At 38.0% G+C, this 20525-nt stretch overlaps 1 protein-coding gene across 11 annotated transcripts in view; it reads left to right on the top strand.

Moving 5' to 3' along the window:
• LOC136691143 (cadherin-10-like) overlaps positions 1-20223 on the top strand; it is an 84211-nt gene extending 63988 nt beyond the window's left edge. For 2 of the 11 annotated variants that reach the window (XM_066663492.1, XM_066663491.1), the window contains 8 exons: positions 855-1022; positions 3291-3472; positions 5096-5349; positions 9624-9760; positions 10260-10375; positions 11099-11216; positions 12737-12988; positions 13885-17631. In XM_066663492.1, the coding sequence (XP_066519589.1) occupies positions 855-1022; positions 3291-3472; positions 5096-5349; positions 9624-9760; positions 10260-10375; positions 11099-11216; positions 12737-12988; positions 13885-14384 (1727 nt within the window). In that variant the 3' untranslated portion in view covers positions 14385-17631. Of the gene's footprint in view, positions 1-854; positions 1023-3290; positions 3473-5095; positions 5350-9623; positions 9761-10259; positions 10376-11098; positions 11217-12736; positions 12989-13884; positions 17632-17842; positions 17975-20168 lie in introns of those variants that run through there. The other 9 variants (XR_010801846.1, XR_010801845.1, XR_010801843.1 and 6 more) reach the window with 9 other exon arrangements.
• Positions 20224-20525: the final 302 nt, after the last annotated feature.

The following is a 20525-nucleotide window of genomic DNA, read 5'->3' on the forward strand; positions in this document are numbered from 1 at the left end:
TACAGAAGCCAAAAATAATCTAATATTTTTATATAGGTCAATGCAGAGAGACTGCATTCAGAGCGATTTTTAAACATTCCTATTAATCCATCCATAATGAAATGTTCACACACTGTAAAAGCAGCGAACACATTTCAATCATGTAGATAAATGAAAAAATGGAAATAATGGACATACATAGTTTTCCTTGGACAGGGATGATACACACACACACACACACACACACACACACAATGCCCAGCCAAAATAACAAACAAAAACTTTTTTTTACAATTACAGACTATAGTCCATCTGTTGCTCTGCATAATTTGTTAGTCCTCTGTCATCAGCTTCTTCAACAGTCAGTACTATGGCTCTGAAAGGATGTGGAGTGGTCAAGATGCCCTCACTGAGAAAATGAATGAAATGTGTGATAGAATGAAATACAGACACTGAATGAGCTTGGAATTACTTGAATCATGAGAAGCAGAATTCACAACCTTCATCTAAATTTGAACTTTGTAGGTGAGAAAAGACATCCTAGACAGATTTCTTGTAAAAAACTGAAAGCATGTCTCTTCATAATAACTGAACATATAGCTGTTGAGGGAAAAAAAATGTTACTTTTGAATGTTCTACTCAACAACACTGGAATTACAGTTATAGTTCGTGTCTTGCACCCAGTGATTCCGGGTAGGCTCCGGACCATCTGCAAACCTGAACTGGATAAGCAGTTACAGACAATGAATCAATGAATTTTTCCAAGCCCTTGATGAGCCATACATACATATAATACTCACGTTCACTGCTAATTTTAGAATATTTCAAACTTTTTTCTGTAGGTTGAAATAATCAAAGTCTTTTTTTCCACTCAGGTATAATCAGGACAGCTTTGCCCAATATGAACCGTGAGGTCCGTGAGCATTATCAGGTGGTGATTCAGGCCAAGGACATGGCAGGACAGATGGGGGGCCTCTCAGGGACCACTACAGTTAACATCACTCTGCTGGACATCAACAATAACCCGCCGCGCTTCCCTCAGGGTGAGACACACACCTCATGGACACCATGACCCCAGTTCTGATGATGCAGCGTGTGTGCATATATTGGCTATGCGGCACTCCATGCTGATGCTGCTTTAATGCATATTCAGCATGCTGCCACATTCTTTCAAGCTACTTACTACTGCTGTTTCTGTGCCATTTATTTGAATTCATGCTACAGTACTTACCATATTTATTAAATACTGCTTTTAATATCTATGTGCTTGCTTTTAAAATATAACACCATGCATTAAGTGTACCATGAAACAAACTGGTCCCAGAATGAAGTCATAGAAAAAAAACATTTTTAATAGAGCTGGGCAATAAGTTCATATTATATTTTTATGTCACCGTTTGGTTTTCTGAGTATATCATATGTATTATCAGTATTGATCTGTAGAAAACGGATTTATAAGAATGAACACATTATAAACAAATGTATAATATACAATTAACACCAGTTATAGAGAGCCTGTAAACAGCAGCCCAGATTTTAGTACCTACACAAACCTACAAAATATCTAGAGGTGGGTATTAGGTAGTTACATTTACTCAAGTACACGTATTATAGGGGTGGCACAGCAGGTAGTGTCGCAGTCACACAGCTCCAGGGACTTGGTAGGTGGATTGGCAACTCAAAAGTGTCCATAGGTGTTAGTGAATGTAAGAGTGTGTGCCGCCCGGTGAAGGACTACTGCCCCCTCCAGGGTGTGTTCCTGTCTTGCGCCCAATGATTCTGGATAGGCTGTGGATCCACCGCAACCCTGAACTGGATAAAACGCTTACAGATAACGAATGAATGAATGAACATGTATTATATTAAATATTAATTATACTCAGCTACATTACTGGCTAAATCAAGCAAATTTTAACTCATGTTACATTGTGTCCATTCATTTTGTGGACTTTTAAATGCCACTGTGCTTTTGCTGTGTTGTTTTGTGACTGGGGCTCCCCACTGACTTCATTTCCTGTGCTGACAGATGCTGGAATTCCACTCAACACAATACAGCATAATCAGTATTTAAGTAGTTGTTGGGCTGCTATTTTTATACTTCTACTCAAGCTGTTTTAGAGGAAGTACTTTTGCCTGAGTATAAATTTAGGACACTTTACCTACATCGCACAGAGGGAGTAGCCGATTAAGGGAAAACCTTATGCTATTATGTTTTTTAACATATTTTTTTCACTGTTTGATAGTACTGCATATTCTTTCTTAGATTCTTACAAAGATTTAATCAAAATATCATTTTACTCATTAAAATGTATACTGCTGTTTTGCTGCTGCCATTTGTCCACACTAATCTGTGAAAATATCTTGCAGTACCACATCATTTGTATAATTGTCATGTGCGTATTTGAACAAAAAACAGCAATAAGGCTGTGTTATTTTTACTCATCTTATTTTTCTATCCAAGCCACTGGCTTGCAGAAAGAAAATTTTGTTGCTAATCTGAGCTCAGAATGAACTTACACATGTTGATAAAGCACTATTCTGTCAGAGAGAAAAATTAAGGGTTTTATTTTTCACGCTATGATTTTGCTTGATTAAAATAGCTGTCTAGCGAAAAGCTGTTGATTGTTTTTCAGAATTAAATATTCTCCTGTCGCACTCCAGAAAAATCTCCTCAGAGGTCCATCCAGAGTTCAAAGTAAATAGCAGGGAAGGATTTTTTTATATAGCTCTGCAGCTACCAAGGCTTTTGAGTGCTTCTGCTGAAACAAAATCAACAGGCTTTTTCATATAGCAGATGAATTGAATGCAGTATTAAAACCTGAAATTATTTTGGAAGCTGTTTCTAGGACAATGGAACTGTATCGACAGTACACACTTTGCTCTCTTCTGAGCATGTCTAATTTATAGTCTTTTATTTAAAGCACTGTAAGTGGTCAACACTAGGCAACACTAGTGATCAACTAGGGGACAGGCTTATTCTGTGGCACAGTATGCATTAAATTGGCGCTACCAGACAATGCCAGATGCAGTTTCTGTATATTCAATGTATTTTTAACAAACAACTTGAAAACCAAACTGAATCTAACTCAGAATTGAAAAGTAGAACCAACCTGAAAATATGTATCATTTCACCCCTATATGAAATCTCTGAGTTACCCTGGGAGCAGCTGTGGTGCCTGTTTGGTAAGGCCTGAGTAGTTCTTCAGAATATAGTGCACAAGCTATTCCACTTCACTGCACATAGTGTAAACTAGATTCAGTGAAATGGAAGGATCCTTTCAGTAACTGTTCTCTGTGTACATGCTCTCCAGGTGTTTATCAGTTCAGTGTTCCTGAGACGTTAGAGCCAGGCAGTACGGTTGGTGTGCTGAAAGCTACGGATGCAGACACAGGCAAAAACGCAGAGATGGAGTACACCATCATGGACGACCAAGACATGTTCCAGGTCTCCACCAACCGCGTCACGCAGGAGGGAATCATCACTCTGAGAAAGGTCAGAAATTTAACATACTTACATATTACTAACACTAACATTGAAATGAATCACAACAAGAGAGAGATGGGACAGACTGGATGCTAATATGTTCAACTGATATTAATATTTGTATATAATTAATCATTTAATTATGATTTAGTTTGATCTTCATTAAATGTCTATTCATACATAATTGTGTAAAGACAAAGTTAATAACATTCAGTTTACATTTTTACTGTCTGCACACATTTTTTCTCAAATTCAGAGGGATTAAAGGTGTCTTCCTTTCCACTTACTAACACAAATGTGGTATAAATGGAAAGTTTTAGATCTGCATTGTCTTTCTCAGTTGAGGTACAAGTAAGAAAATCAAAGTATTAAAATGTGTAAAAGTTTGCTTCTTTCATTTACAATGCAATCCAAATGATTTAATACATTTATAAAAGTGTGACAGGGTGACGCAACTGGTACTGTCACAGCTCTAGGATCCTGGGGCTGTGGGTTCGGTATTCACCTTGGGTCACTGTCTGTATGAAGTTTGGTGTGTTTTCCCTGTGTCTGTGTGGGTTTTCTCTAGGTGCCGTTTCAACCCAAAGTCTAAAAACACTGGCTATTCAGAAGTGACTATTCATAGGTGTGAGTGTGTGAGTGAAATTATATGTGTGATGTCCTGTGATAGACTGGTGCCCCATTCGTTGTGTGTTCCTGTGGACCTACCATGACACTAATCTGGATGAACTGGTTACAGAAAATGAATAAATGATCAAAGTTTATACATGTATAAACTATAAACATGCATAAACTTTTTCTGCAGGCATATGCTATTACTGTTTGATTAAAAAAAATTATTTTAGCATTGGATGACATGCTTTTTTTAATAGAATTTTTCCTCAGAATCAACCTGTAGTATTGATGTTAAATAATGACTAAATCATTAAAAACATAAACTAAATAGGTGCTTCCTATAGTGTGCAGTAGGTATTAACAGGTAGCATAACTGGGGAGCAGCTCATGTTAAATTGCAATTACCCTTTTTGTAAAGTGGGTTGTATTGTACATCCTGTGCATTGTAGAATCTGTGAGCACATTCATGTTGAAGGAGTACTGGAGGAGAACTTAATTAAAACTTGGGGAATGAAAAGTTAATTAAGGATTTATTATCTAGTATTGTCATCTTATCCTCATCTGTATCATACTCTATATTAATTGAAAAGTAGATGCTGTGTGAAATTTTTTTTTAGGTTCAGTGTGTGACATTAATGCATAAAGATAAACAGGTACCAGATTCAAACAGACTGCTCTGACATTTGAATCAAAGTAATATTAATTAATTATGAGATAATGCTACTGCCTTTAATTGTATACAATTTTACATTGTGAAGCTGTAAGATATTTACTGAAGCGTTGGTGAATATTTTTGTCCAAACTTGTGTCTGGCAGAATTCTGTGAGCTGACAGAAACCCAGTGCACCAATGTCCTGACATATTGTGCATATGACCAATAAAGACTTTAACTTTTGACTTAAACTGCGAGGCACCCACATGGTGTATTAATAAACTCAGAGCTTTTGGCACTCATTCAGCAGTTCCTGAAAGGTTTGTTCAGGCAGTTTTGAAAGGATTATTTTTCTCTTTCCCCAGCCCCTGGACTTTGAGAAAAGGAGGACGTACACTCTGCGGGTTCAGGTGGAGAATGTCTATCTGGATCCACGCTTTCACTCGCGCGAGTCTTTCAGAGACACAGCTACAGTGAAGGTTTTTGTGGAGGACGTAGACGAGCCACCTGTCTTTAAACGACCGGCCTACATCATGGAGGTCAAAGAGAATGTGAGGATTGGAACCATCATTGGATCTGTCAGTGCTGTGGACCCTGACGCCAACCGAAACATTGTCAAGTATGTCCAGTTTCACAGTCTTAGGCTTTGGAACTAAATCTAGAACCCAGCTGATAGCATTAAACTAACTTGTGCACATACCTTGGAGCAGATGTGGTTGATCCATGTGAATTTGAATGTGCTGGTAAAGTAGTAGCTGATGAAGCATCCTCCCAGAGCCAGATTCTGTGACCTCTCCTTACAGGCCTTTAGGTTTGGAAGTGGGTCAAACAGCACCTATAAAGTGGTGAAAGCCTGTTAGCAGTATTTAAACATACTGAATTGCAACAGGACAGTGAGTATTAAGAGGTAGGGTTTAGTTAAATGTGCACTATAATTGGTTGTCTTACATTTTTAAGTGCGTCATATAGTTTTGGAGAAATAATGAGATATTAGGGCTCGACAAATATGGGCAAAATTTATATCACGATATATTTCTTAATTTTGGTCGATATGATATAATTCCGATACCGATATCGAACAGTACAAAATACTATTCCAAGAAAAAACTTCCAAGAATAAATAAGAAACATGACATCACCATCAGAGATAAACCTATTGGCTTTGTCAATATTAATATTTTTAAAATAAATTCAGTGCTGAACTGACAACAGTGCCCTGTAATGACCGTCATTCAGTGACAGATGTTGTAAATAATGTATATTGAAATATTGAAAATGTGTTTAGAAATCATTGTTGCTGAAACATTTTATATTGCGACTTACATATTGATATTGAATTATTGTCCAGCCCTATGAGACATACACTTCAAGGTTTATGTATATTATTATTGTCACTGATGTAACTACAATGGCTTGTTGCATTGTAGGTTAATGGAGCAACATTTTATTCCATGTAATGCCAGAGTATTTGCAGAGTATAATGCTGTTTTTAAAGTCTGAAGTTAATTTAGAGCTACTGTAAGTCATATGTATACTAACATAGCTCTTCAGACTGTGGCATTATTTAAATGTTAACATTTTTAAAAGCTATTCTTAGGACATGTGTATGAATTATGGATAATGTTGAATCGTTCTTTTCTGCCCCAAACCGAGCCGAATCCTACATTAAGGCTGACACCCAGAAGTTGGTAGAGCGCACACCTGCAGACACAGCGTGAGCCGAGTGCCCCTGTAATCACGTTTATTCTAGAGCAGGTTCTTCATGAACGCTTGATAGCCGATATTAGTCGTGTCTGACCCTGAATTAACCCTTAATTAGAGAGATTGGATGCAGACTTGAATAGGGAGTGCTTGTCTTTATCACAGTGGGCTGGTGTTGAAATGTGCGCTATGCTATTGTTCTGCAGAGAATCATCTCGCTGGAGCTGTCAGATGTGTTAATTACTTTGCGCACACTGTTCATTTCCCTAGCTGGCAAAATCCCTCATACAGGGTGCCCATATTCTGGATTTAAGAACCACTAGTGGTGGTAGGCTTTTGCTGTTAAGTCTGCTTCTTAATCATGATCAGTAGTCCCAACAGAGACAGAATTACATCTCTTGTAAGATATAGTGTTAAGCTGAAAACAGCACTCGAGCTCCACATAATCATCTCCATTTTCTCTCATTACAAAGCAGGCAATGCTCAGTTTAACTGCACAAGCAGAAATGAAACGATGCCAGAAAGGAGCTGTGAATGTGTATTTATGCAAGCCTTCTTTTATTGCTGTTTAAAACAAATAGGTTTTATAGTGAATCTCACAGAGGCATAGACGCTGGCACTCCTCGCATAGCTTTGCTGCTTTTGTCTTGTAACCTTAAACATCATTCGTCATGAAGAGCAATAGCCAATATTCAGAAAATCCATGCTCCCAATTTTTTTCCTGATAAATCAACCACCAAAGCTTTGTGTCGCAGAAGTAGCCAAATAAAATCCATATGCACAGAAAATCATATACATGTTTGTTTTGCAGACACGTAGGTTTTCAATATGTTTTAAGTAATGAACATTTTCTTTATGAGTTTCCAATAACATAGCATATTAAATCTAAAGCTGTAGACTGCGCCTAGACGTTCTCTTTGTAATAACTGCAAAACTACAGGAGCACCTGATAAAAGCCCAACCTTGGGAATAAAGCCAAAGGCCATGCAATTTCATCCTCCTGTGATGTCAGCACTCATCAGTGCTCAATCCTTTCAAGTGTATAAAGCAAAAGAGTTACAATATGTGCTTTTAAAAATAGCTCTGAAAACTGTCAAATCATTGTTTATGCTAAACCTGCTCTTCATATCAAGGAAGACACATTGATGAAGATGCTGGCTTTTGAAGCTAAATATACCCAAAGGATTAGTAAGACGTTTTCTTTTCTTACTAAATAGGAAATTACAGTAAAACAAACATAATTTGAAAATGTTCATGAGTATATTGATATTGTCTGTGGATTTTCCAGTGTGCAAGTGTGTTTATTGAGGCTGTTTATATACTGATATATTATACTGCTATATTATATATTAAACACTATAGTGCATACACTCATTCATTGGTGGTTTTTATGGTTTAATATCTGTTATTTTAAAAGTCTATACAAGTTTCTATAAAAAAATGTTCAACTTTCTGTTGAAATCTATAGGAGCGATTATAGAAGTTGCTCATGGATAATATATTCATATATATATTATCTTGCATACCGTTTGTTAAGGTCAATTATGGTTTAATGTCTTTATCAAAGGAGTTTATGGATTAATACCTTCTATTTTAGTCTGTGAGTTTTTACCGTTATGAACGAGTTAAAAGTTTATGATTACATGTATCCCAACATGTGTAACACAGACCTATGCTCCTTTACTTCCTTGAGGCAGTGTTTCGTTTTTTTCTTCCTTGTTTCAACCCATTGGCCCATTAATCAGGAGGGGAAACAAATGAGTGTTTAACTTAATGAATGGCCTTTACAGCACCTTCTTATACGGCAGGTGCCCCTGGCTGACTTTAGTTTCTTAAAATTAAAACTGACATATAACAGGGAACATATTTCATATTAGTTACTCCAGAGGCCATTTTTACATTAAAATGTAGTGCATGTTCATGGCAGGGGTGTGTGCGGGGGTGCTATATTAGGTTTGGAAATAATCTCTGCTTGGTGGTGGTTCTCCAGGAGGAAGGCTTGGCCTTGCTGACATATCATATTCAACAGGGCAGGACATAATTTATTTTTATAAGGGGCAATTTTGCCCTTACTCAAAATGGAAATTTAGGGACATTTTATACACAACTGATAGCATTTCATTGTTCCGAAATATCCAGAATAACTTTCTGCCTAGAAGACTAACTATTCTGCAGAAAATACAAAAATTGCATTTTTAAAATTCATATTGATTTACTGTATTTACAAAGGTCATACTCCCCTATGCCTCTGTTTTAATGGGGCAAAAACATTGCAATTTATTAACACTAATCCAGTAGAAATTTTATATAAAAATAAATACATATGTTCAGTGTAATGCTTCCATTCTTAAATTTTCCTCTGAATTGCCACAGTACATCTGCAAAGACACATGATCTAAAAGAAGAAAATATGAAATGTCAGTTATGGGCTTCTCCATTATTTGGGTAACACAGGAGACAGGAGGGTTCTAAGAAATCTAGGCTTGGGACCTTGTACTGCGCGTCTCTGTGATTGGTCCAAGGAATTGTTGAATCCACTTAATACATTTGGTTTTATTTTCATATCATAACTCATTTGCATGAAATAGAAAATCTGAACTAGATCTGCAGCTTACAGCTGACTCAGTGTGGCCTACTGACAATTCAAGGCTACAAATCACATGCTCTTGTAGGGAATAACCTCTGTTACCATTGACTGTTTTGTTTGTCATTTTTTTAGGCATATGTAAATATGTGACATCACAAAAGAGTACATTTAAATCAGACTCCATTTTTCAGCATCGATTCCATATGTGGAGTGTGGAATTCTTTACGAATTACATTCAACTCATTTATTTGAGCAATGCTAAGGAATTGGGTTTTCCAAGATATAAGCCCTTTAAAGCCAGGTGGAACTGGAAGTACGTTCATCATTATCAGTGCACAGCGTTCACATGCAGTTCACTTTTTAACACTAGCTGTAAAAAGGGTCTGAAAGCCTGAGGGAGCGTATGAGTCGTTTGGTAATGGAAAGAGTAATGGTGCAATCTGAGAGTCTTCAAATGAAACCTAATTAACAGATAGAGCAGAAGGGCTGGCTTGTTAGTTAATCTAAATAAGTATCGGAGCTGTGAAAAATGTTGAACCAATGTAGGTTCTTTTTATTTATTTATTTCCAGCTGGGCCTCACTAGTGTCTGTTTTTTGTTTCCAGGTATCTAATAGACTGGCGCACGGATATGGACCATGTGTTCAACATCCATCCAAACAACGGATCAGTGTACATTTCTCGTCCACTGGACAGGGAAGAGCAAGCCTGGCATAACATTTCAGTGCAGGCTGCTGAAAACAGTACGTTTCATATCACACAGGGAACAGATAAATGTCCGGTAACGTCACTGTCTGTCATAAGAAGACCATATTTCTCTTTTTAAGAGAGAGGAAACAGTTATTTTCAAATTTTCCTGATAATTAAACTTAAAAACTGAAAGGTTTGGCAGCTACAGAAAAGTAATGAGGTTTTATTATGACAGCTACATATATTATGACCCATTTGGCATAACAACCACTGAAGTGTTTACTCATCAAAGCTATTCCAAATGCTCTTTTGATCACCATCAAAGTGTTTTAGTGAAAAAAAAATTTAAAATAAAAAAGAACGGCATCTGGCTGAAAAAATCCTGTGCTTTTTGGTGCTCGGAGGTGCTTTTGCATATTAGTTTAAGATGCAGATTTGGATCTGTTATATTCTAAAGAATGATTTTTGTATATAGAAGTAGTTCAAGATATTCTTTTTTAACACTTTTTAACTTCTTTTTAACACATTTTAACACTAAAATATCTTATTCAGGCAGTCTGATGAGTCATGTACCAGTCTACGTCAGGGTGCTGGACATCAATGATAATGCCCCGACGTTTGACAATGTGGATGAGGCGTTTGTTTGTGAAAATGCCAAAGCAGGCCAGGTAATGATGATGATGATGATAATGTGATTTTTATTTTTATTATTATTTTTTCTGATTATTAATTGAGAAGTTGTCAAGTTCAACCTTAAACATCTTAATCACAGCTCACCATTTACAGAGAATAGTATTATTACAAATTTCAGATTGATGGTTATCTTATGATCTAGGACAGTATTGGCTCTCTTTGTGAGTGAAATGTTGTGGCTCTGCATGGAGCTGCTAGTGAGCAAAAAGGAGAGATGAGACCCCCCTGTAATAAAAACAATTCTCATCTCCCACAAAGGCTAATAAAACTGATTTTGTTAGTATCAGACAATGCAACATAAAAAAGGAATTTAATCATATTAAAATAATTTATATAAAGGTTGAAACGCTTGCTGTCTTAAAAAGACACAAATCTAGTGGTTTCTGGTTTTGCAAATCGTCCACATTCAGCTGAACTATATTTAATCAGCATTATTGGTGATTGAAAAGAATTAGTTTAAATTCAAAACAGGCAGAAATGGCATTTAATGTCTACTGTCAAAAGGCTTGTCTTAGACTTAATTGCATTACATTTTTTTTGTCTAGATAGGAACTTATTCTGTGAACTGAAATGTTCTGTAAAGAAGCTATCAGCGCATATACAGAATGAAAATAATATAAGGATAAAAAGGCTTCAGAATAGCTTCATACAATTTCACCTGTGTTTTCTGCTCACTACAAAGCTTCTTTCTCTTTCAGAGGATCCAAACGGTCAGTGCCTCAGATGCTGACCAGCCGGTTGGAGGTCATAGGTTCTTCTTCAGTTTGGCACCAGAGGCTTCCATCAATGCCAACTTCACTGTTAGAGACAACAAAGGTGACTTACAGAAAAGTGGAACTTTGTTTTTAAAGGTTTAAGTTTGTCATTATTCAAGGTCCTACAGCTGCAAGGAAAGTTCATGACAAAATCCCTTGAGTATTATCCATCTTTTAGTTTATTTTGTCATTTGTCCAAACAGAGAGCCCTGTGTTTGGAGTTCTGGCAAAAAAGAAAATGTTTTTAATGCCTTAGTAATTAACGTGATTTATTATCTTATTAGCGTATTAACTGCAGTGGTCCTGATATGAAAGTCTATTACCTTTAACTATTATCACTATTATAAAATTAATCAGAATGGAATAAATTAATGAAAACTCACAGGTGCAGAACAGAGAGGCTTAAACTAATGCCGCAACACTCCTCAGAATCCTGCCTTTTGCTACAGTCTAATCTTTAGTTAATTTGACAGCACAACCTCTGTTGACAGAAAGAATCTGAGCTAAACTGCTCTTCTGCTCTGAATTCTTTTACATTCAATTTCTATTTATTTATTTATTTATTTTTACATGGTTTAACGTTTTATTGAAAATGTTATGCAACATCTGCACAGACATGTAGTATAAATTAACAGTAAATAAACAGCATTTGTGCATTAAAAGTTAAGATCATTTTCATTTTAAAAATCAATAAAATGGGATCAGGTTCACTATAGTTTTTCAATACTAATGTTTTATATATTACACACTGTACTGATCACTTCAACAGTTATTGGACCATATTTCTGCTTTTAAAAAAAGACTTAACCTAAAAAACTATAACAAACCACACAGAAGCTTTCAAATATCCCAGACGCCTTTAGTGGGAAAAGCTAAACTAACAGATCTGTTGCGGCTGTGAATAAATATTGACCTCGTTTGGGGTGAAGCAAGATTAGAATCAGCTCCACTGCTTCATGGTTGTCTCTCTGAATTGGCTGCTGTCGAACATCTTCCTTTATTTATGCCTTGTGCAGAGGATTCCCTAACAGATTATCCTGTTGCATCCCCTCAGCGGATCAAGGCCTGAAAGCTGAGGCTCGGCCGTTTAAGGCCGCCCCATATTTCACAACTCAAATGCCAAATAAACTGCATTTCAAAAGTTTGGAGCGAAAGCTTTCAATAGTGAAGTTTTGTTGCAGCTACGCTTGTAATGTTTACAATGCTGATATAATAATCAACAAAATAATCACTCTAAATGAGAAAAAAGTCACAGTGTTCCCAACAATAAAGGAAGCCATGAACATCTTTCATGCAGTGACAAAATACATATTGGAGAATATGAAGGTCCCATTTTACAAGTTGACATGTTGGAGCTAATTGGACAGATTAGAAGTGTTCACTCCTTTTGTAGTAGATTTTAAACAGCATAAGGTAAGGTGTCAGATCCTTAGAATGAATTGTGAATGAGATGCTTGATTCAATGCTGTTCAATTATTATTGCACAATTAAGAATAATGACAAACATGATGACTGAGCCCAGTCTTTTAAATATTTAGTTTTGTGTAGTTGTGAGTGAAAGGTTTGAACTGTTCTGTGCAGATAACACGGCCGGGATTGTGACAGTGCGGAGTGGTTACAGTCGGCTGCAGAAGAGTGTGTATCTGGTGCCTGTGGTGATTGCTGATGGAGATTTCCCTGTCCAGAGCAGCACCAACACACTGACCGTGCGGGTGTGTTCATGTGACCGAGAAGGGAACATGAAGCAGTGCAACTCTGAGGCCTTCACGCTCGCGGCTGGACTGAGCACAGGAGCTCTCGTGGCCATCCTGCTGTGTGTCATTATACTGCTGAGTAAGAACACATTACTACGATTCTTACCATTATTATTCTTTGCTGTATTACATTGTTTTTAATATATTTTCTCTGTCTCAAAAAACAAAAGTACATATCTCAGTATTTTGCAGGTTTCAGTATTTACCGTTTGAAGACATAAGCTGCTTTCTGAATTGATAAGTGGCCAAATAAAAATGCTCCACAATGATTTAGAATAAAACCTCTTTCTTCTCTTCTAAGATTACAATTCTGGAGAACTGTGGTTTTTGGACAGTGATGATATATTGAAGCAATAAGCTGCTTGAGTCTGTGTGATACAGCAAGTGTTATCATGCAGTTTTATATTTGTTGAATAAAATGACAATTGTGAAATATGACAGCAGTTACCATAAAATGACAGAAGAGCAGAGGAATGTTTAAATTTTGAATGACAGTTATACATAATACATATTCCTTCAAGAAAATGTAGTTTGGTTTGAGTATTATTTACAAGCCACCATGAAAGGTTAAAGAAAGGCAAGAACTTTCTGTTGACCGTCATTACATTTTTATTGTTCACATAGTGCATTCATCTAGCAGTAATCGATGTTCTCCAGACTATTGCAGTGTTAATGCTAATATCCACCATTCCCTGTGTTTTATCATATTGCAGCTTTTGGCCTTATTATAAAGCTTCAACACCCCATAACAGTAGTACGGTCTAAATCATGGCTGCTCACAACAACTACATTAACTTTGTAGCCCCAGTGTGAAAATGAAGAAGCGAACTTCAGAGAGCAAACATGTCAGAGAAAACAAAATTAGATTTGTTACATCTCGGTTGTTTTCACTCCACTTCTTTAAATTAGCAGATGTTATGAAATCATTAAAATGACAACCGTGATGTGATGCCGGTGTCCTGTTCATCTTCGCAGTGATCGTGGTGCTGTTCACGGCTCTGCGGAGCCAGAGAGAGAAGATGGAGCCGCTGATCATTTCCAAGGAGGACGTGAGGGATAACGTGGTGAGCTATAACGATGAAGGCGGAGGAGAGGAAGACACCCAGGCCTTTGACATTGGAACCCTGAGGAACCCGGAAGTGATTGAAGACTCCAAACACAGACGGGACATCATCCCTGAGAACCGGTATCCGTCCACACGCAGGCTAACAGCCACTGCAGCCCGAGACAATACAGACGTCCGAGACTTCATCGCCCAGAGGCTGCAGGACAACGACCTGGACCCAACAGCGCCCCCGTACGACTCTCTGGCCACGTACGCCTACGAGGGCAGCGGCTCAGTGGCTGATAGCCTGAGCTCACTGGAGTCGGTCAGCAGTGAGGGACTTCAGGACTATAACTACCTGAGTGAGTGGGGGCCCCGATTTAAAAAGCTCGCAGACATGTACGGAGGGGAGGAGAGTGAAGATTCATAGCCACGCAGTAGGGCTGCACCATATGGACAGAATAGTAGCACTGCGAATATATTGCGACTGTGGTATGCTCTGCAATATATGAAAGATTTATCAGTGAATTTACGTGACCAAAATATCTTACTTTTGTTGAAATGAACATTTTGATTCTTCACCCACAGAAACTCACCTGAAACTGCAGTTGGTCAGGATGCTCTCAGCACACAGTAACAAACATTGTGATTGGTTACAAGACTCATTTACATATTGTCTCTTCTGCAAAGGCCAATATCAAGAAACAATATATTGTGCAGCCCTACCATGCAGCTTAAAGCAGGGAAACCGACACTGACTCTGTGGATTCGCACAAGCTGGTCCTCAGTGGTGGACATCCATAAACCGTGAGAGCCAAACAAATAAAGGAACATCTACCCCTTGTGTGGTATTTAACAAAGTGAATACCAAGGCAAGCACTGACATTGTTTTCTTTCTCCCAAAGTGCCCTTTTACAGGACTGAACTTTTGATGTCTTATCAAACCTACTCTGAGCATTTGGAGAACATTCTGGTCTTCAGTGGCTCCAACCCCAACATAATTAGAAAAGGAACTGTTGACCGTGCCGCCTGTTGACCTTGGGAATCCTCACTGACTGCGTGCATTACTTTTTTTTCCCCGCAGAGCAGATAAAGAAGTTAAAACAATGGGATTTACACAAATACGGCAACATCATTATGCATATTTGAAAATCACAACGTATGTCTGTGTACACAAGTCAGTGCTTCTGGGTTTTAGCTGTGTAGCCGTAACTCTTCTGCAGTGCCGCTGTACAAACGCATCGTCACACTTCATCGTTGGAAGAAACCATGCTGTTGGCTGAGACAGTTGAGTATGATTCATGTGAAAAAGACTCTAGAGCATTCACAAGACCATTGGTTCTTGTTTCATTTGCAGTAGTTAGGCAATGGACTGGTGTAAACTGTGTTTTTGTAGTTTAATGGTCAGGCAGTACATAGCTAGCACTTACCACGAGGTGCTGGATTGTTGGATTAGTTTAAGGTGCTTTCTTTCATCGCAGGAGCCTGATTGGTGTTTCCAAGTGTAAAGAAGTCTCAGTTGTAGTAAACAAGGTCAAGATTGGTAGGTCCGGCAAATCTTTAGGTAAGTAAATGCCGCATTTTGGCTTCAAGTAATAAAAGAAATGAGCTTATGGATGTGGAATAATGAACAGGTTCTCTCTGAGCAGAAGAACTACTTTAACTTTCCATCCTTGATTTCCAACTCCAACTTAAAATCCTAAACTGGTTAGCAGAAATGTAAAAAGTGTTTACGTTCTGCTCCTTTATTAAAGCCTGATGAACGGTAATGCAGTCAGCCTTCTCTGTCCTCGATTTTAACAATAGACACTTGAACATTTTTTCAGAATGTTTCAACAAGCAAAAACGTGAGTCAAGCGCTACACTAAATCAATGCAAATTAGATGATGTGTAGACACACCTTGCTGTAGCCTCTTGCCATTCCAGATCCTCAGTCTCTCTCCAGATCTTGCTGTTTGAGCACTATTTGCATTGTGTCTCGTTCATCACTTCTTTTGTCTGCACTGAACACCTACAATTTTTTCCCTTTTTATTGTTCCCTAAGCAATAGAGCACAGTGGCATTTTTTATAAGGGATTTACACAGCTGTGGATGTGTACCCTGCAGATACAGAGGGCAGAATGTAGTAGGTTTGACAGTTGTGCTTGTTACAAAATGGTTTCTCAGATCCTGATGCAAGTCAAAGTTCTGTGAGAGTAAAATGCAGGAAAAGAGTAAAGGAGAGGAAAAGCACAAAATGCATTTGCAGTTACAGTAGCTTGTGATTGCTGAAGTGATATTGAACTTTTTCACTTCAAAATCTAGTTTGATGGGATATAGTAAAAGGAGACATGCGATAAACTGGTAACGTTTCAAATTCGCGATCTTTCTCTTCGGTGAATATTACTTTTTTAATATATATTACTAATTTTACTTTTCATTTTTTGATCCTAGAAAAATACTTTAGGTTTAGGCTCATTCCCCAGACCCGTTTGGAACATATAAAACCCAAAATGGAGACCAAAGGCCATATTATTTCCGAAGCACGCCACTTTAATTCTGCCTTTATGAATGAAGTATTAATAATGCATTGATTGCCATCTCTGACAGATGCTCTTTGTTCTGACATGCTCATCGTTGTAGACCAATGTAGTATGTATTTTGCTTTTTATCTTTGGGCACTTTTACATTTCAGCTTTTCTTGTTTTATTTCCAGTTGTGTTCTTCAAACCAAAATGCTCCGGCGCACTCCCTGCCACAGTCTACTGAATCGAAACGTGTCTTCACAGAGTATTCATTTCTTGTATCAGGATCAAATCAGACAGAAAATTAGACACGTTTATTCACATTAAATCGAAACGTGGCTCATAATAGACTGTAATGTGGCTGAGTTCATGTATTTCGTTGTGAATTTACTGTAAACCCACAAAAAAACATCAGTTCAATAATAATCCTAAACAAAGAAATTACATCTTTCCTTGCATTTCTAACAGTCGCTGCTCTTGTTCTTCTGGTGATTTAGCCGTGATTACTATTAGAAACCAAAGGGTGAAAGCTCAGAAAGAAGCTACAATACAGTACAGGGCCATCAGAGAGACAGAATAATCAATACACTTGAAGAAGCAAATCTTAGACTGTCTTTAAACGACTCACATGAGACTTGTTTAAAAAAAAAAAAAAAAAAAAAAGATAGAAGGAAAGAAAGAAAAAAACACTGCGCACCAAAATACCCTGCTCTTCTTTTGAAAAGTGAACTGTGAGTGATGTAGACGTTGGAGGCCACTTTGGCTCGCTTTGTGTGATGTTGCAGACACTGTTAGATTATCCTTGGTTTCCAGTCCGAAAGGGGGGAACTAACGTCCCTGACACAATGATCACCTATCTATGCTTTGTACAATGTGATATTTTGTATGAAATATTTATATGACTCTACATTAAATACATGTAAAATCACTGACAATGGGTTTCTCCCCACTGTGTGGTTTTTCTCTGCGAGGTGTTCAGGACACGTCATACTTAAGAAGATTGCAAGCTATTTACATTCATGTTCCACCTCTGAGCTTATACTTGTCCACCATCCACATAAAAGCTGCTTAACTTCTGGTCAGGAGCTGACCACTGTTGAATGCGTAATAAATTTGACCTCACATGCTTCATCTATAAATGTGTTCTTGTGTAGCTACTGTCATAAGTTTGAATGAGCGTAACTGAAATTTGGTAAAAATCCCATTCAGCCCTTTGTGAAACAGTTGTTTGCCTTGTTTGATACAATTATAAAATCTTTAAATTGGCCTACATATAAAAGTTTGCCAGTGTTTGTCTGCTCTAAACGAGTTTCACAGTCAATATTTTGAACAATAATAAAAAAATCACTTCGAAATAGTGTTACTCAACTGTTTAATCTGTTAGTTCAGCTGTTTTAGATGCTACGCAGTCATCCTGTGCTGAGTTTGATGGACATGCAACAGTAACTGAGGGAGGTGAGACAACTGAACAGCAACAACTGATCACTGAGACTGAAAAGCACCTGGACTTCACAAAGTGGATGATGTGCGTATAAAGGCCATAGCTTCAACACTGTCTCAACACATGCAACGTACCGCCCCATTCCTATAAATAAAGGCCCAGTCACCACGGTGACGCCACAGCAGCCTGGCGACGTTTTTTTTTTTGGCCTGGAGCTTCCTAGCACAAGCATCTCTACAGAAATATATACATCATCTGTCCAAATGTATCCAGACACCTCTTATGACTAGTGAATTCAGCTACTTAAAGGTGCACCCACTGCTGATGTCATTAGCCTTTGAGTTACACACAGCTTGTTGCATTACTTCACAGAATAGGATTGTTTTTTTAGGTTGAGCTGGAGTCCAGTATCTGCCTTCACTCCTTCTCTAATGGTCTCAACGCTGAATGCCATCAAACCCTCGCAGCAACAAATTACAAATCCCAGAAGGGTAGAAGCTGTAACAGCATTGTAGTGGCTTAGACAGAGTGTAATATCAGACAGAATTTATCTAGCCAAAATAACATGCTTTTAATCATGAACAGCTCTGTTCCTGTTCATTCTGCAACTGAATTCATGACAACAATGAAGCACCTTTGGATATTGAGCTTGCGGCGTGGCTGTAAACCCTTTTAAATCAAACTGTGGTCTTGTCATAATTGCATTTCCGTAATCATACTGTGTGAATGTAATGTCTGGACTGGCAATCAGATTGCATGGTAAACAACTGCTCTAGATGCCTCTAATAACTGCATCTGCTAGAGATGAAAACAATCAAATGTGCAATGAAAGTGCATGTCAAATCTGAGTTAACATCAGAGAGGAAATTTTTAATAGTGGGTCTTATCTAAAAAACTGAGCTAAAAGGCTTCCACAGCTGCATTAATGCTGTCCTTTGCTTTGGTCTTTGAGTTTTTACTAAAATCCAACAGGGATTTATCTGTAAATTCATCGTGTGCTGCTCTATTTTTTGGCCAGTACTGAACGCTGAGGAGCCATTCTCAGAGAAGTTCTTTTTTTTAGGGAAAAAAAAACGAGTCTATGTAGGAGTTCCCTACAAATCAGCTTGGGATTTGTAATCCACACTCAAAGCACAAGGGGTTGACCCCCACCCCCACGCCGACTTCAGCTTTTTAGAAAAAAAAAACCTTTGAACATATAAAGAGCCGTCTCTCCTCTTTACCGCTCTTTTCTGTTGATGTGTATTCAGTTCTTTGTGAAACAGTTTGATTACTTTCACTAAATTATCCTGACCGAAAGAGTTAAAGCAGTGCGAAATGGCTCATTTTAGAGAGACAGACAGCAACGGTGATAGAAACCAGGGGTCACAACAGCTATAACAGAAATATAGCCCTTCTATTTACTCTAAAACCACCTGTGAATATACAGGTGTCTCCTGAAGCGTAAACAGCAGTGCATTGTGAGGAGCTTTTAGAGTCGCAGACGTCTGGTTCCTATCACCACCACTGTAAACAAGCGAGTGTATGGGCGTGTGTGTGTTCACAGTGACACTGATGAGTTACTGCAAGGTTGACATTGGTCCACCAACCAAAAATATCTTTACAAGTACAGCTCTGTGGTCAGAAACTGCCCACTGATGAAGAGCTAGAGGATGGTTAAAACAAACTGTGTATCAGCACAGTGCTAGCAGTGGGTTAATATCCTGTGCAAGCTTCAGCAGGTTTCAGTTTGGGTGGCTGTCCATTCGTGTAGATCATGAGGGACCACAGCTTTCCTCCAAAAATCGCCTCAGGACCTGGCAACACTGCCAGCAGTTCAAAAGATGCAGTGGCAGGCTTAGAAGCCTTAGAGGAAGTGTGTGAAGCCTGTGTGCTCTCAGGTGTGTGCCACAAATACAGTGACACCAGGAGGAAGAGCAGTGGAGAAAAGCTAAATTGGATGGAAGAACCACAGTACATAGTGCTGGGGAATGATAAAAGGTCCTGACACTCATCGGCACCTGAGTGAAACTCCAGCAGCTCCAATATTTACCCACAGCAGTTCGACCATTAGTACACACCTCACAATCATCCAGGTTTTTGTCTTGAAAGACATGGGTATTAATTAATAAATGGTTTCAGAGGAGATATTAATGGCAGAGAAATACAATCTGGAGGTGTTCAGATGGCAGAAAGACTTCCAAACCTTGAAAATCATGAAAAGAGATGAAGATATTGCTTAACCCTTGCTCCATAGGTGGTTAATATTTACTTCTTTTTGCTGTTTCAGATTAATGAGGTGGACCTGACTCTAAAATGAGAAGCTGCATTAAAGTAAACATAGACTGAATGTGCTATAAAGAGTTTGAGTTACAAGTGAGATTCTGTGGTAATTCAAACTGAATAAAAACTTAGACAAAAAAAAAAAAAAAAATGGATGCCATTTTTTAATGTACTGGAACTTTCACACCAATTCTGTTGTGTTTTTTGTCACATTTTGAAACCGTGAAATCTTGTCAGAAATTGATTGCCAGTGTCAGATTTGCAATATCTCGTGTGGTTCAAAAGTTATCAACAAAGAAATGTCAAACGTTTTTGTTCATTACAGGTAACTAAAGATGGAATTGACAAGAGAAGAGAGGATTAA

This window comes from Hoplias malabaricus, chromosome 3 (assembly GCF_029633855.1).
Source record: "Hoplias malabaricus isolate fHopMal1 chromosome 3, fHopMal1.hap1, whole genome shotgun sequence".
Classification (NCBI taxonomy): Eukaryota; Metazoa; Chordata; class Actinopteri; order Characiformes; family Erythrinidae; genus Hoplias; species Hoplias malabaricus.